This window comes from Pseudophryne corroboree, chromosome 5 (assembly GCF_028390025.1).
Source record: "Pseudophryne corroboree isolate aPseCor3 chromosome 5, aPseCor3.hap2, whole genome shotgun sequence".
In the NCBI taxonomy this organism is placed as follows: Eukaryota; Metazoa; Chordata; class Amphibia; order Anura; family Myobatrachidae; genus Pseudophryne; species Pseudophryne corroboree.
In genome coordinates this window covers 731,439,314-731,455,181 of record NC_086448.1, presented here as the reverse complement: position 1 = coordinate 731,455,181, position 15,868 = coordinate 731,439,314, and the positions used below count along the sequence as shown (strand labels likewise).

General features: G+C 43.7%; 1 protein-coding gene across 1 annotated transcript in view; it reads left to right on the top strand.

The window, feature by feature from the left end:
• CNGB3 (cyclic nucleotide gated channel subunit beta 3) overlaps positions 1-15,868 on the top strand; it is a 346,397-nt gene that overhangs the window by 243,308 nt on the left and 87,221 nt on the right. The window contains exons 13-15 of the mRNA XM_063924064.1: positions 7,200-7,359; positions 7,541-7,638; positions 13,441-13,524. Coding sequence (XP_063780134.1) covers positions 7,200-7,359; positions 7,541-7,638; positions 13,441-13,524 — 342 coding nt within the window. The remainder of the gene's footprint in view (positions 1-7,199; positions 7,360-7,540; positions 7,639-13,440; positions 13,525-15,868) is intronic.

The following is a 15,868-nucleotide window of genomic DNA, read 5'->3' as shown; positions in this document are numbered from 1 at the left end:
GTATGCGCTTCCACGGGAGAGCGTACGCATGCGCAGCACGGACCAGTGTGCGGTGCAAATATGGCAGTGTGCACTAAGACATTTTTCTGACTTTGACACAGGGGTAGGGTTAGGATTAGGGTTATGCTGCAGGCTGGGATGTTTAGGGGTACGCTGCAGGGGGGAAGTTAAGGTTAGACTGCGGGAAGGGATGGTTAGGGATAGGCTACGGGAGGGGATGGTTAGGGATAGGCTGCTGGAGGGGTGAGTTAGGGTTAGGCTGCAGGAGGGGACAGTTAGGGTTAGGCTGCGAAAGGAGACAGGGTTAGGCTGCAGGAGGGGACAGTTGGAGTTAGGCTGCAGGAGGGGACAGTTAGAGTTAGGCTGCAGGAGGAGACAGTTAGATTAGGCTGCAGGAGGAGACAGTTAGGGTTAGGCTGCAGGAGGGGGGCAGTTAGAGTTAGGCTGCAGGAGGAGACAGTTAGGGTTAGGCTGCTGGAGGGGATAATTAGGGTTAGGCTGCTGGAGGACTGGTTTAGGGTTATGGTTAAAATACTCACCGGTAGCTGTCAGAATTTTGAGTGTCTGTATTCTGACCGTCAGAATTTCATACCCAACCCGACTAGATATGGGTGTAGGACTAGTCACATAAATGGGCCATTTATGTGACAGTCACAAGAAAATACCTATGGAAAATAGTCGTTGGGCTTGATACTGAGGTGGACGAGTTTATACATACACAATGCAAAACAATGGGATAGGAACCAGCTGGCGGCGCAAAAAGAAAAACAATGGGAATCAAAACAGAAAGGTACGATTGCCTAGACACAGCTGAGACTACGCAATGTCCTTATATGTCAAAAGTCCAGAGTTCAGGGACTTCTCAAGTATGCTTCTCGTAAATGTCCGAAACCAAGTGGTTACATGTAAAAAAAACACAAATGGTATACAATAGTTCAGAAAACCATCCCTGATGTGATTTTTCAGTGAAAAGTGCTTCTTCCTGGATTCCTTGTACTGAGATGTCTATGGGAGGTGGTGTTTTAGCCGTACAGGTTCACCTCGGTGTGAAGGGTAATATAGGCTCCTCACATGTATGCTTACTTTAATATACTTCCAAACAAACTTATAAAGGTTTCTTTAGATTCTTGACGTATAAACTTTATATACTCGAATAGCAATGAATATCATATAATTTTAAAATAGCAGCTCCCATTCAGGCTTACTTCAAAAGATGCCGTTCTTCCATATAGCGGTTTCTTTATAGGTAAGTCATCCTGTCGTCCTCAAATGTCTCCTCACTTCGTGGTGTGCTCGATATAAAGCATACAAACGAGGGGACGTGTGAGGATACGTATTAAATTTATTGTAAAATAGTTAAAATATTTCCAGAGATAAAACAGAAATGGGATCCCCACAATGATAACCAGAAATGAAGATCTTATACAGCACAGTCCGACAGTGAAAAAAGATGTAACCCCGGGAAATCTCACCGCTTTCTGGCTGAAAAAACTGGTTGCTGTGGTGATCCAATTTGTCACATGCTCCCACCAACGCGTTTCTACTATAAGTCTTTGTCAAGGTGCATGTGGAGTGTACCATACCCTCTATTTATACCTGGCATGGTGTACAACATACGCCCCTTCCTGGGCGGGTCCTATTCGGTTAATTAATATATAACATTTATAAACTCAAAAATAGGGAGATAGATCCTATGGTGGGTGTATTGAGAGAATAAAATACTTTAATGCAGCAAAAATAAATCAAAAGAACACCATCTCAATTCACTACAAGATTTTCTTTTAGAAGGAATAGAACTCATACTCAAGAATAATTTCTTCTTTCACAATCAATCCTACTACCCACAGGTCAATGGCACGGCCATGGGGACCAGGTTCGCCCCAAGCTACTCCAATTTGTTCATGGCCAAATGGGAACAGGAGGTCATGGACGTTTGGGGTGACGAGGGGGCGGGCCTGGTCACCTGGGTCCGTTACATTTACGACATTTTTTTTGTATGGCATGGCACGGACTTATCATTACAGGAGTTTTGCCAATCTCTTAATAGCAATAACAAAAATATCATACTCACGTTCGACATCAGTGAAAGGTCGGTGCATTTTCTGGATCTTGAGATCTTCATAGAAGGAGGAACTCTACATACACGCACGTACACGAAACCTACGGATTGTAATTCGTTCATACCCTCAAATAGTAACCATCACAAAAACTGGCTAGCGTCGGTACCAAAGAGCCAATTCCACCGGATTAGAAAAAACTGCTCCAGATTGGAAGACTATCAAGAACAAGGAACCCAACTCAAAAAGCAATTTATTGATAAGGGATACGCAGCTGGAACATTGGAAACCCCCTTCCAAGAGTATCGGACAAGTAATAGAGAAGACCTTCTGACATCAAAGAAGAATTTGGAGAATCCCTTGGAAGGAATGGGCGTACCATTCATAACAAAGTATAGTAGCCAGCATAAACAAATGGAATCCATCATCAAAAGACACTGGAACATCCTACTACGTGATCCAGCACTGAAAGAAACACTGAGGGAAAAGCCCAGGTTCATATACAGAAAGGCTGACAATCTCAAGAATCACCTAGTGAAGAGTGTAACAAATGAAAAAAGAAAACCTGGTACGATTATGACTAAGGGCTTCCACAGATGTGGCACTTGTAGCATGTGCAGGAACTGTAAAAGCTCTGTATCAAAGATTACGGAATATACCTCAACTTCCAATGGAAGAGTGGGACGTATCCAACATTTCATCACCTGCAATAGTAACAACGTGGTATACCTTCTCACCTGGTCATGCAATAAACAATACATTGGAAGGGCTGGGAGAAAGTTGAAAGAACGGATGGCCAAGCATGTTCGGAACATTAAGAAAGGAGTCATCTCACATGGGGTTTCAGCCCACTTTAAGGATTTTCATCAATGTCAACCCACAGATTTGGTCGCTTTTTGTGGAATCCACATTATAAAGGGAAACTGGAGGAAAAATAGTATGGAGGAAGACCTTGCAATGAGAGAAATGCGAAGTATTTTTGAAATGGGTACCCTACATCCAGCAGGTCTCAACTTGGACTTTGAGACAAAATGGTTCCTGTGATTTTATCATCCAGCTCCCACATTTCACTCGTTAGAGTAACTAAAGAATTTCAATGAAGACTAGGGTAAAGTTTATTCCAGGTAGGGAATAAAAATAAAAATAAAAATAATGTACATGTTATACCATATGATTATTACACACAGAGTAACCCATGCACTCCGCGATATTTGAATACCTGTTAAAAATCATCGGGGTGTCTCATGTTCTGTTTACCATAGACTATTTCAATATGGGTCAAGCATTGTTTGCAGTTAAGGTTGGGGCGAAAAACCTAGTCATGTATTATAAGATGTATCATGACTCATTTGAACTATCTGAGTCTATTTGAAGTTTCATGTATAAGACTATTACCCTCCTATATACACTCTTTAGAGATAAGTGCATTTATCTTTGACCCCTTTCCTACCTCCATTTCAATCCCGTGATTTTTGTTTCCTGTGTGTAATACATGTATTGTTCCTGCAATGGGGATTATTCCATGCAGAAATTGAAGGAAACCTTAGGACACGTTTGACATTATAAGATGGATTAGTATGCATTTTTGTGTTTCATGTTTGTAGTTTTGAAGGCCGGTTTTGGAGTGTACAACCAGCTCATATCTCTTACACTTTGAATTATTTTATCCATAACTACATTCCATCTATGTGTTTGCTGCCCACCTGCGTTCCATCGTATTTGGAACGCAGGGAACAGGAAGCAGCACGGCAGAGCCAGTATGGTGGTGACCCGCATGGTGTGATACACTTGGTGACGGGTCACGCCAACGCCATGCGTGATGACGTCAGTATTGAAAGGGACGTCACTCAGCGGAAACCATGGTAACCGGGTCCCGTTGGCGGCGCGTTACCAAGCGGGACCATGACCATGACAACCATGTCCCAGAGCGGGACCATGGCAACCGCTCACTGCGCCGTCATATCGGATTGGATGCCGGGTCACTTCCGCCGGATACCCGGCGGAAGTAGTGTGCGTTCCAGGTGTAATGGAACGCGTAGCACGAAATTACATTTTTAGAACTCCCTCTCTCTTTATTTTTGCTGCATTAAAGTATTTTATTCTCTCAATACACCCACCATAGGATCTATCTCCCTATTTTTGAGTTTATAAATGTTATATATTAATTAACCGAATAGGACCCGCTCAGGAAGGGGCGTATGTTGTACACCATGCCAGGTATAAATAGAGGGTATGGTGCACTCCACATGCACCTTGACAAAGACTTATAGTAGAAACGCGTTGGTGGGAGCATGTGACAAATTGGATCACCACAGCAACCAGTTTTTTCAGCCAGAAAGCGGTGAGATTTCCTGGGGTTACATCTTTTTTCACTGTCGGACTGTGCTGTATAAGATCTTCATTTCTGGTTATCATTGTGGGGATCCCATTTCTGTTTTATCTCTGGAAATATTTTAACTATTTTACAATAAATTTAATACGTATCCTCACACGTCCCCTCGTTTGTATGCTTTATATCGAGCACACCACGAAGTGAGGAGACATTTGAGGACGACAGGATGACTTACCTATAAAGAAACCGCTATATGGAAGAACGGCATCTTTTGAAGTAAGCCTGAATGGGAGCTGCTATTGTAAAATTATATGATATTCATTGCTATTCGAGTATATAAAGTTTATACGTCAAGAATCTAAAGAAACCTTTATAAGTTTGTTTGGAAGTATATTAAAGTAAGCATACATGTGAGGAGCCTATATTACCCTTCACACCGAGGTGAACCTGTACGGCTAAAACACCACCTCCCATAGACATCTCAGTACAAGGAATCCAGGAAGAAGCACTTTTCACTGAAAAAATGACATCAGGGATGGTTTTCTGAACTATTGTATACCATTTGTGTTTTTTTTACATGTAACCACTTGGTTACGGACATTTACGAGAAGCATACTTGAGAAGTCCCTGAACTCTGGACTTTTGACATATAAGGACATTGCGTAGTCTCAGCTGTGTCTAGGTAATCGATTTTGATTCCCATTGTTTTTCTTTTTGCGCCGCCAGCTGGTTCCTATCCCATTGTTTTGCATTGTGTATGTCCTTCAGGTGTGTGTGGTGACACATCAGGGTAAGGGACCACTAAAGGCTGCAAATAGAGTGCGCAGGATTTTACCTTGAATTTAATTGCATAGAGTTTATACATACAGCACATGCGCAGATGTAATTTTACAAAAATCTCCATCCGATTCTGATCCTACAGAACTCCGACGCACAGGGGCGCTTTAAGAGAGAAGGCCCGGGTGCAGCCTCCTCCATTCGGGCCCCCTCCTCTCTGCAGGCAGCGCTGAGAGTTTGAGCACTAGAGCACTCAGACTCTACTGTGCATGCGCAGATCTCTGGGAAAATAGTACGGTGGCCATTTTCCCAGTGATTTTTGTATTGCACATGGGCAGAACGCAGTGAAAATGTGCCATTTTAACTGAGTTTTAACTCCGCCATGGACGTCGGCACGGGACAACGGAGGGGTGAGTATTTAGAAAATGGGTGCAACATGTGCAGTGAGGGCCCTCTCTGGACTCAGGGACCTGTGTGCACGCACATAATGCACCCATTATAGATTCGCCAGTGCCGACACATATGTCTTTCTGTGAAGTTGGGCGTTTCTGGGTGGCATAAATGTGCGTGCACATAACAGTCCTATCATGTGTGAGCCATGGGAGTGTCATGGACATGTATCTAGTCATGTGTATGGGGAACGGAAGTCTGTTTCTGGTGGATCTTTTGCTCCTAGCATGGGGCTGTTGTAAGTGCCAATGTTAATAGTGATGGCAGTTAACGTAAAATGGCATGGCTGTCCATTATCAGACTCATGGGGCTGGATGTAATGACGCCCGAGATCACCGGAGGTGCGAGATGCCGGTTGATCTCGGACGTTTTTTAAAGTAGCAATCACAAACAAGGCAAAACCATGCTTTGTATGTAATTGCCCCTTTAAAAAAACGTCAGCGATCGGCCGGCATCTCACACCTCCAGCAATCTCGGGCATCATTGCATCCGGCCCTTGGTTTTCTTGCGTTAGCATAAGGTAGTGCATCGGGCTTCTGCGGATGCCCACAACTACAGCCACTCTGCATGCGATGCAGGATCAGCCCCAAGGTATCTTTTTTTTCCCTCCAGGAATTGATTCCATCACTTTTAGCTGCTGTATATTAAATGCTAGAGAGTGAAACCCTTTTGCACAAACTTTGAAATACGTACCTCAAAACTGAAGCTGCATTTTGAGCTATGGTTCTGTGTGCCAAGACTTCATTCTTTAGCACTGCCCATGGGTAAGAATTAAGGAGCTTGCTAATTCCTAGGGCTGCACTTTACCTTTCCCTCACTACCAGCATCTTGCGCAGATACATTATCATCATTGCTTTATGTTTAAAGCTACTTCAAACATATGTGCTTGTCACCTGGTCTGGTGACACCCTGTGCACACAATGTAGCACCTGAATGTGCCCCAAAAAGGGGGCAAGGACTAGCATAAAGGGTTGTAGTCTCATGGAAAAACCCCATTTGCCATAACCAGGGGTATGGCCTCGCTGGAAGGGGGTGTGGCCTTGATTACATCACTCCGGAAGAGTACCCAGCATTCCCGGAGACTCTGGCTGCACTACCGGCTCGCCCTCAGTGACAGGAGCCGGGTGCTATAGATAATACCACAGTGCAGCACCCTGCTCCCTGTCACTGCGGAGGAGTTGGCATTTGGTGTCACCCGCTCTGACAGTGGCACCCAGGTTTAGTCCCCCCCCCCCCCCCCCGCACCCTCCATAGTGGTGCCTCTGCATATGGTAGTTATGTATGTCTGTCTGCATAAATCAATCTATAGCTAATCAAATGACTAAAACAATTAAAATATATACATATCTACAGGGGTACCTATCTATCTACCTATCTATCTATCTATCTATCTATCTATCTATCTATCTATCTATCTATATATATATATATATATATATGTATATATATATATATATGTATGTATATATATATATATATATATATAAATATATATATATATACTGTATGTGAAATGTGTTATACATCCTGCTGGTTTTAAATGGATTTCTTCTAAAAGCGTCATCTTTGACTTTCTCTGCTAGATGCGTGATGTGATTGGTGCTGCAACTGCAGGACAAAGCTATTACCATGACAGCGTGGACAAAACTGTCTCCTATATGAACGCAAATAAAATCCCCAAATATGTGCAGAGCCGTGTGAGGACCTGGTATGAGTATACATGGGATTCACAAGGAATGTTAGGTATGAACTGACAGCACAGAGAAAGAACATAGAATTGTTGTAAAATTTCCAGTAGCAACTGAAAAACAAAAGTTAGTAAATTTTTATTGAAACATACGGGCCGGGGAAGGAGTCAGTGACGTGGTTTGAGCTGTGGCCTGTCTATTTATCACTAATGTGTAGTATAAATGTCCAATTGCAGATGATTCTGAACTCATGGACGACATGCCAACAAAAATGCAGCTGGCTATTGCCGTCGATGTGAACTTGACTATTGTCAGCAATGTGGATTTATTCAAAGTAAGTGACTTTGGTTATTGATTTTGAGTTGAGAAATTTATAGTATAAAAACCATAGTATATACAGCAGGATGCGGCGAATATGCCGACTGTCGGAATCCCGGCAGCCAAAGTACCAGCACCAGAATCCTGACACCTGTAGGAATCCCAACGCCGGAACTCCAAATGGGCAGGAGACAGACGTCAGGATCCCAACAGCCAGCATGTCATCCCTTGCAACTGCCGGCGGGTTAGGTTTGGGGGGCGGAAAGTGGGGGTTAGGTTTAGGCGCCACCTTGGCGGGTTAGGGTTAGGCTACGGGGGGTGGGAGTGGGGTATTAGGGTTAGGCTGCAGGGAGGGAGGGTTAGGGTTATGCACTCCCCCGGGGGAGGTTAGGGTCAGACTGTGGGGGAAGGAGGGTTAGGTTTAGGTGCCACCTGGGAGGGGTTAGGGTTAGGCTACAGGGGGTGGTGGGTATTAGGGTTAGGCTGCTGGGAGGGAGGGTCAGAGTTAGGCACCCCTTGGGGAGGTTAGGGTCAGGTTGTGGGGGAGGGAGGGTTAGGTTTAGGTGTCACCTGGGAGGGTTTAGGGTTAGGCTACGGGGGTGGGAGTGGGGTATTAGGATTAGGCTGCAGGGAGGGAGGGTTAGGGTTATGCTCTCCCCCGGGGGAGGTTAGGGTCAGACTGTGGGGGAGGGAGGGTTAGGTTTAGGTGCCACCTGGGAGGGGTTAGGGTTAGGCTACAGGGGGTGGTGGGTATTAGGGTTAGGCTGCTGGGAGGGAGAGTCAGGGTTAGGCACCCCCTGGGGGAGGTTAGGGTCAGACTGTGGGGGAGGGAGGGTTAGGTTTAGGTGTCACCTGGGAGGGGTTAGGGTTAGGCTACAGGGGGTGGTGGGTATTAGGGTTAGGCTGCTGGGAGGGAGGGTCAGGGTTAGGCACCCCCTGGGGGAGGTTAGGGTCAGGCTGTGGGGGAGGGAGGGTTAGGTTTAGGCAGAGATGATGTGGGGTTAGGTTTAGCCACCTCCGAGTGGTGGATAGGGTCAGGCACTAAAGGGTTAGGTTTATGCTGCGGGACCAGAGGGTTAGGGGGTAGTGGAGAGGGTTAGGTGGTAGGAGAAATACCCTCTACTCACCCCTGTCGGGATTTCATACATCGGGATACCGTTGTCAGTATTATGAACACCGGGATCCTGTGCGCTGGCATGTAATACTGATTCCTATACAACGATGCTAAAATATCACAGGGAAGTCTGTAGGTCTGCATTAGACAGCGTGATTAATAGGATACCTTAAACAAACAGCACATATTAAATAATTGGCAGTAACTTGCAACTACAGTATATGCTTCACGTGCACGCATTTCAGAAACGTTTAAAAAATATAAATAATTACAGATGACTGTAGACTTGGAGGGAAACCTTTTTTCAATAGGAAATAATACTCTTTTGTAAAACTAACAATAGATAAGATAATAGTAGACAGTTACAGAGAATTACATAACATAACTACTTGTACAGTATACATAAAAACATTTTGGATTGATGTATGTATTTATTTTTATTGTCATGTTACATTGCTAAAATAATCATCCCAACCTTTCTTGCACAGTCAGTCTTTCACAATCCAGGTGTGTACTCAGGAGGTGGGTCGTGGGGACCCAGGTGTGCACTCAGGAGGGTGGTCGGGGCACCCAATTATGCACTCATATGGGGGTCTGGAGGGGGTAGCAGTTGATTTACCGACTGACACAATACAGATGGTCATAATCCCTAAAGCCATTGACCGACAGTCAAAATACTGACACAGTCAAAATACTGACATTCATTATACCGACATGTCCAAAATGCCAACATAGTCAGAATACCGACATTTAAAATGCTGACATGTTAAAATGATGGCATGTGTTTTTAAGGAATTTTTACCCAAAAACAGACTTGTTCATGCTTTACCATCCCAGTGGACCTGGAAGGGGAATATAATAGTGTTGCGAGTGCAGCGAGGTACCGTGCCTGAAGAATGGTGAGCGCAGCGAGCCATGCGAGGGGACGCAGCACACTTACACGGTGTCCATGTCGACCTATGTCCACATTGACAAAAAAAAAACCAGAAAAACTCATGTCGGTATTTCACATGTCAGCATTTCAAATGTCGATATTTTGAACATGTCGGCATAATGAATGTCGGTATTTTGACTGTCGGCCAATGGCTGTCGGGATTATGACTGTTGGTGTTGTGTCCGTAGGTAAATCATACCGAAACCGTCTGGAGGACCCAGGTGTGCACTCAGGAGGGTTGTGGGGATCTACAATTGACCCCCCCCCCCCTTCCCCGCTGCCTGACGCTTCATATTTCATTTCATCCATTTAAGACATACTGCTCTTAACTACAGTATATACTGTAATGCAACTCTGCATTGCAGGAAGCCACAACTACAGATGTGGCCACATATACTGTACCTATCCTCAAATTGTGCCAGATAGCCTAGTTTGTCACTTCACAGATATTGCTATTTAGCTTCACCAAAACATTGCATCCCCAGATGTGCATATACATCATACAATACAATCACTAAATTGCAGGAAAAAAATTATTGATATAGCATCTATCTATAATTCAGCCCCTGAAATGCAAAAAGATGAAAATGTATGCTGCATAGAATCCCACCTGTCGTCTTGCACCATATGAAACAAAAGGAATATGTATGAGGACACATTTGTATAATGAGAGTGTTACTTTGTTGCAACAGTGTTGCTGCATTCTGCAAAACAGTTAAACCTTTAAAGTGTAAATAGTGTTTGTTCAATAATAGAAATAGAGTTTCAAAAGAATCTTAAAAGCTGGGTACACACTGGAGCGACGGGGATTCATGCCGACATTAGAATGATATAGAGCTGTTGGGTTGGTACAAAGCGCAGAAGTAATTAGGATCCATACCTCCCAACTTTTTCATTGAAGGAAGAGGGACACATGCGCTGCGAAGCGGGAGTGGCCTGTGAAAAAGGGGCGTGGCTTCATGGGAGGGCCCTGCTTTCGTCACTGAGGAGGCATGCCCAGCGCTCCATGAGCCGCTGGCAGGCCCCCTCTCCTTCTGTCTCCACTGAATAGATGCTGTGCGCATGCGCACAGCTTCTATTCACCGCTCACTGCGGCCAGCGGGTGGGATAGCTGGACAGTCCCAAAAAAACATGACTGTCCCGCGAAAATCGGGACAGTTGGGAGGTATGGTAATTAGGATCTTGTTTCGGGTGCTGCTGGTACCTATAGAGTTGTCCACACTCTTGTTGGCAAATGGTTAATAGGGTTTTTTGGTACCTGCGCTCACCAATGCATGTTGTCAAATGTATCAAAGATGTATAATCAGTGCATAATAAACAGGTGTCTGTGTCTTCTGCTAATACTTTTATTCAGTCACAATGCTGAGTATCAGTCAGAAAAAAAGATATAAACACATAAACATCAAATGAAAATAACAATTTTGCAAGCTAGGTTCTTACACATAATATGTTATTACATCCATAGATTGTAAGCTTGCGAGCAGGGCCTTCCTACCTCTATGTCTGTCTGTCTTTGCCCAGTTTTGTTCTATAAGTGTTGTTCTAATTGTAAAGCGCAACGGGATATGCTGCACTATATAAGAAACTGCTAATAAATAAATAAATAAATAAATAAATAAATATGTTAATTTTACGTGTTGGGTCAGAATGGCCGTATTCCCGGCAGCACAAAGTTCATATCTAGTGCAGGTAATTGGTGTAATACAGTTCGCAGTCTCTTAGGGGTGCAATGTTGATCCTTCGGTCTGGTAATCCCCACTTGATGATGGAAAAAGAGTTTTTAGTCTGAGGGGGGTCGTGTTCTGAGAAGCCGCCGTCCCACCTGCCAGCTACAACAAACTTACCCACACTTCTTATGTCTCTCCCATGTCTCACTAAGGTGTGAGTGTTCTACTGATGTTTCCCCAGAACACGACCCCCCTCAGACTGAAAACTCTTTTTCCATCATCAAGTGGGGATTCCCAGATCGAAGGGTCAACATTGCACCCCTAAGAGACTGCGAACTGTATTACACCAATTACCTGCACTAGATATGAATTTTGTGCACCACGGAATACGGACATTCTTACTCTACACGTAAAATTAACATATTATGTGTAAGAACCTAGCTTGCAAAATTGTTATTTTCATTTGATGTTTATATGTGTTTATATAATTTTTTTCTGACTGATACTCAGCATTGTGACTGAATAAAAGTATTAGCAGACGACACAGACACCTGTTTATTATACACTGATTATACATTTTTGATACATTTGACAACATGCATAGGTGAGCGCAGGTACCAAAAAACCCTATTTGACATTAGAATGATCCCCGTCAGTCTAGATTGCCCATACAAACTGGGATGACTTTAATGAAGGACGGAACGATCATGTTCCATCCTTCATTAACATACCACAGGATGCTAGCGATATCGTCAGGTTTGAAGTGTGGGACATCAAACCTGACGATGTCGCATGCGACCGCAGGAGCGCACATATAGTGCATCCGGAAAGGATTCACAGCTCTTTACTTTTTCCACATTTTGTTATGTTATGTCACCAGGCCAATACCATACCATAACAGAGACATCCTGGATGAAAACCTGCTCCAGAGTGCTCTTGACCTCAGACCGGGTGCAACGGTTCATCTTTCAGCAGAACAACGACCCTAAGCACACAGCCAAGATATCAAAAGAGTGGCTTCAGGGCAACTCTGTGAATGTCCCTGAGTGGCCCTTCCAGAGCCCAGACTTGAATCAGATTGAACATCTCTGGAGAAATCTGTAAAATGGCTGTGCACTGACGCTTCCCATCCAACCTGATGGAGCTTGAGAGGTGCTGCAAAGAGAAATGGGTGACTCTGCCCAAAGATAGGTGTGCCAAGCTTGTGGCATCATATTCAAAAAGACTTGAGATTGTAATTGCTGTCAAAGGTGCATCAACAAAGTATTGAGCAAAGGCTGTGAATACTTATGTACATGTGATTTTTTTATTTTTTATTTTTAATAAATTTGCAAAAATATCAAAAAAACTTTTTTCATATCTGCATTATAGGGTATTGTGTGTAGAATTCTGAGGGAAAAATGAATTTATTCCATGTTGGAATAAGGCTGTAACATAACAAAATGTGGAAAAAGTGAAGTGCTGTGAATATTTTCCGGATGCACTGTATTGAGCATACACACTGGGCGATGTAGGCAATATGTCAGTAAGATCCGCCCGATATCGCTCAGTGTGTACCCAGCTTAAGATATACAGGGGTTAAGCATTGGACAATGATAAAGTGGAGAGAGAAAGTACCAGCCAATCAGCTCCTAACTCCAATGTCACAGGCTGTGTTTGAAAAAATGACAGGAGCTGATTGGCTGGTACTTTATCTTTCTCCACTTTATCACTCTCTAAGGCGTAGTACTCCTGCACCCAAGGGAGAACGTATATGCACATGGAGAAAAAAGCTTTTTTTTTTATTGGAGAGTGATGTTAATTCTTGAATTCTAGGTGGCCACACTCAGTCCAACCCTAGTGATTAACCCAAGACTCAAGGATCATCATCCATCATACATGTGTTTAGCCAAACCCAGCGAGATCTGTTCTATAGAGTTATTCACAAATGGCTTTAAAATGCCCCAACACACACTGGCCACTGACAGTAATCTTCTGTTGATGATCCTATCAATATATGCTGGTCTTTTGGGGACTCATACCCTGAAATATCAGATCAATTGTACCTAAGACATCTCAGTGATGTCATTGACTGTGTTCTGTTCGTTTTCATTACTTTACCAGGGTTGCGAGCAGCAGATGATTCACGACTTGCTGCTGAAGCTGAAATCCATTGTCTATTTACCAGGTGATTTTGTTTGCAAAAAGGTAAACTAAATTGAATTTTTCATTTTGTCATGCTGCATCATTGATAGCATTAATAGATTGTGCTATTTAGGAAAATGTTTTCATAAGCATAGAATTTATAGCATTTTCTACTGCATCTGGAACAGAAAGAAAATCTTGGATCCTTTAATTGTAGTCACAGGGACGTATTCATAAAGAAGTCACTTTGAAAATATAACTATTGCCGTTATTACAGTTATTACAGTAATATTAAAGCAGTGATTTATTGTCACTACCAAGCACTTAGAGACCACTAATGCTATATAACGCAAGTTAAGCCAATATGAAAGGCATCTTGTTCCGTCTGACAGGTTATATTCAATGTGATAATGTTAGTGCGTGTTATAAGTAGCGCTTTCATACTGGGTAAGTTATACTTTCACGTCTCAGCTTTATAGCTACAATTAAGCATCTACTGTATCTGCCTCTATACTTGAAGGTTTAAAACATGACATGTAGCTAAGGCAGTGTGTATCCGGATGACAGATCAACAATGTATTGGTCGACAGGCAACAGGTCAAAACCATATGGTCGACATGTACAAAGGTCAACCGATGAAAGGCAGACAGTGCTTAAGCTCGACTGGTACAAAAGGTCAACATGTTCAAAAGGTCGATGTGACAATGGTCGACACAGAAATTGTCCACACATGTTTTTTAGGTTTTTCACATTTTGCCAACATTTGCTTGATTTACTATCCATCTATGGGGAATAGTAGCCTCTGGTGAGCATCTACGTTGGTACTGATGGTAGTCACAGATAGGGTCGGACTGGCCCACAGGGGTACAGAGGAAACCCCTGGTGGGCCCCACTGCCTGATGGCCCATCCCCTCCTCTAGGAAACAGGTTCCAGACAGTGTTAGTGATATGTTACATTATACTGCACAGGACTATGGTATATTCTGTATTGCTGTTATTAATCTTGTACATTACTATGCACTAGCAGTATTTACTTTACATATACAGTGGTTACTCAAACCTCTGTGTAGCCTGGCCACACCTCTAAATATGGGCCCCTACCACCGCATTTCCCCGGTGGGCCCATCATGCCCCAGTCCGACACTGGTCACAGAACATGAGCCATACAAGATTTGGCCCAAAAAACATGTCAACCATTTTTATGTCCCATTGTCATGTCGACCTTTTGACCCTGTCGACCTTTTGGGACATCCCCAGTTCCACCACTGCCTATGCCCTCTAGGTTCCAGACTGTGCACTGTGACTGAAAACACGGTCGCCCTGTGCTTGCCTTCGCTGCGCAGGCAGAGGGGCATCCTTAATTCAACAATGCGATCTCATATCGCTGGCGGGCATTTGCATGCTGGGCGGCATTGCCCTTTTCTGGGCAGCCCCCCACATGTGATCGCAAGCATATGCCGTTTTGCTAATTTACCAAACTGCAACTGATTCTGAATAAGGTCCATAGTATTAATATATTATTATTACCTTTCCTTATGAATTGGAGGCAAATAAGCATATATTAAAGTATCATACTCATGAGGAGCCCTGGGCAAGAGAGGCACGGGTGCCTCATGCCTCATTGATGTCAGTAATTGCTAATAAAATAATGGATGGACTACATGAATAAATAATGGGTGAGTCCACAGACTGGCAGCTTCCACTGTGTGTAATGGACGGGTGTGGTTCATCAAATCGACAGTGTCTAGGTCGACAATGTTTAGGTCGACCACTATAGGTCGACAGTCACTAGGTCGACATGGATGGAAAGTCGGCAGGGTTTCTAGGTCGACATGTGCTAGGTCGACAGGTATAAAGGTCGACATGAGGATTTTTTATTTTTTTTGGTGTCGTTTTCTTCGTAGAGTGACCGGGATCCCAAATTAGTGCACCGCGTCCCCTCGCATGGCTCGCTTCGCACGCCATGCTTCGGGCATGGTGCCTTCGCTCCGCTACCGCTTCGCTCGGCACACTTTACCGTTCCAATCGTAGTCCACGTGGATCGTTAAGTATGAAAAAATTCAAAAAAAGAAAAAAAAGTGAAAAACTCATGTCGACCTTTAGACCTGTCGACCTAGCACATGTCGACCTAGAAACCCTGTCGACCTTCCATCCATGTCGACCTAGTGACTGTCGACTTATAGTGGTCGACCTAAACATTGTCGACCTAGACACTGTCGATCTTCAGACCGGATCCCGTAATGGACAGGTACATTTTATTGGAAAAGTTGTTAAATATGAGCAAATGACAAAATAAGGGAAACACTGAGTATAAAAGCTTTTATGCGGACATCTGTTTCTGCTGTGACAGCTTTGTAAAGTGCATCTAACAAATGAAAGATGGAACCTTCAAAACAACGTGACTACC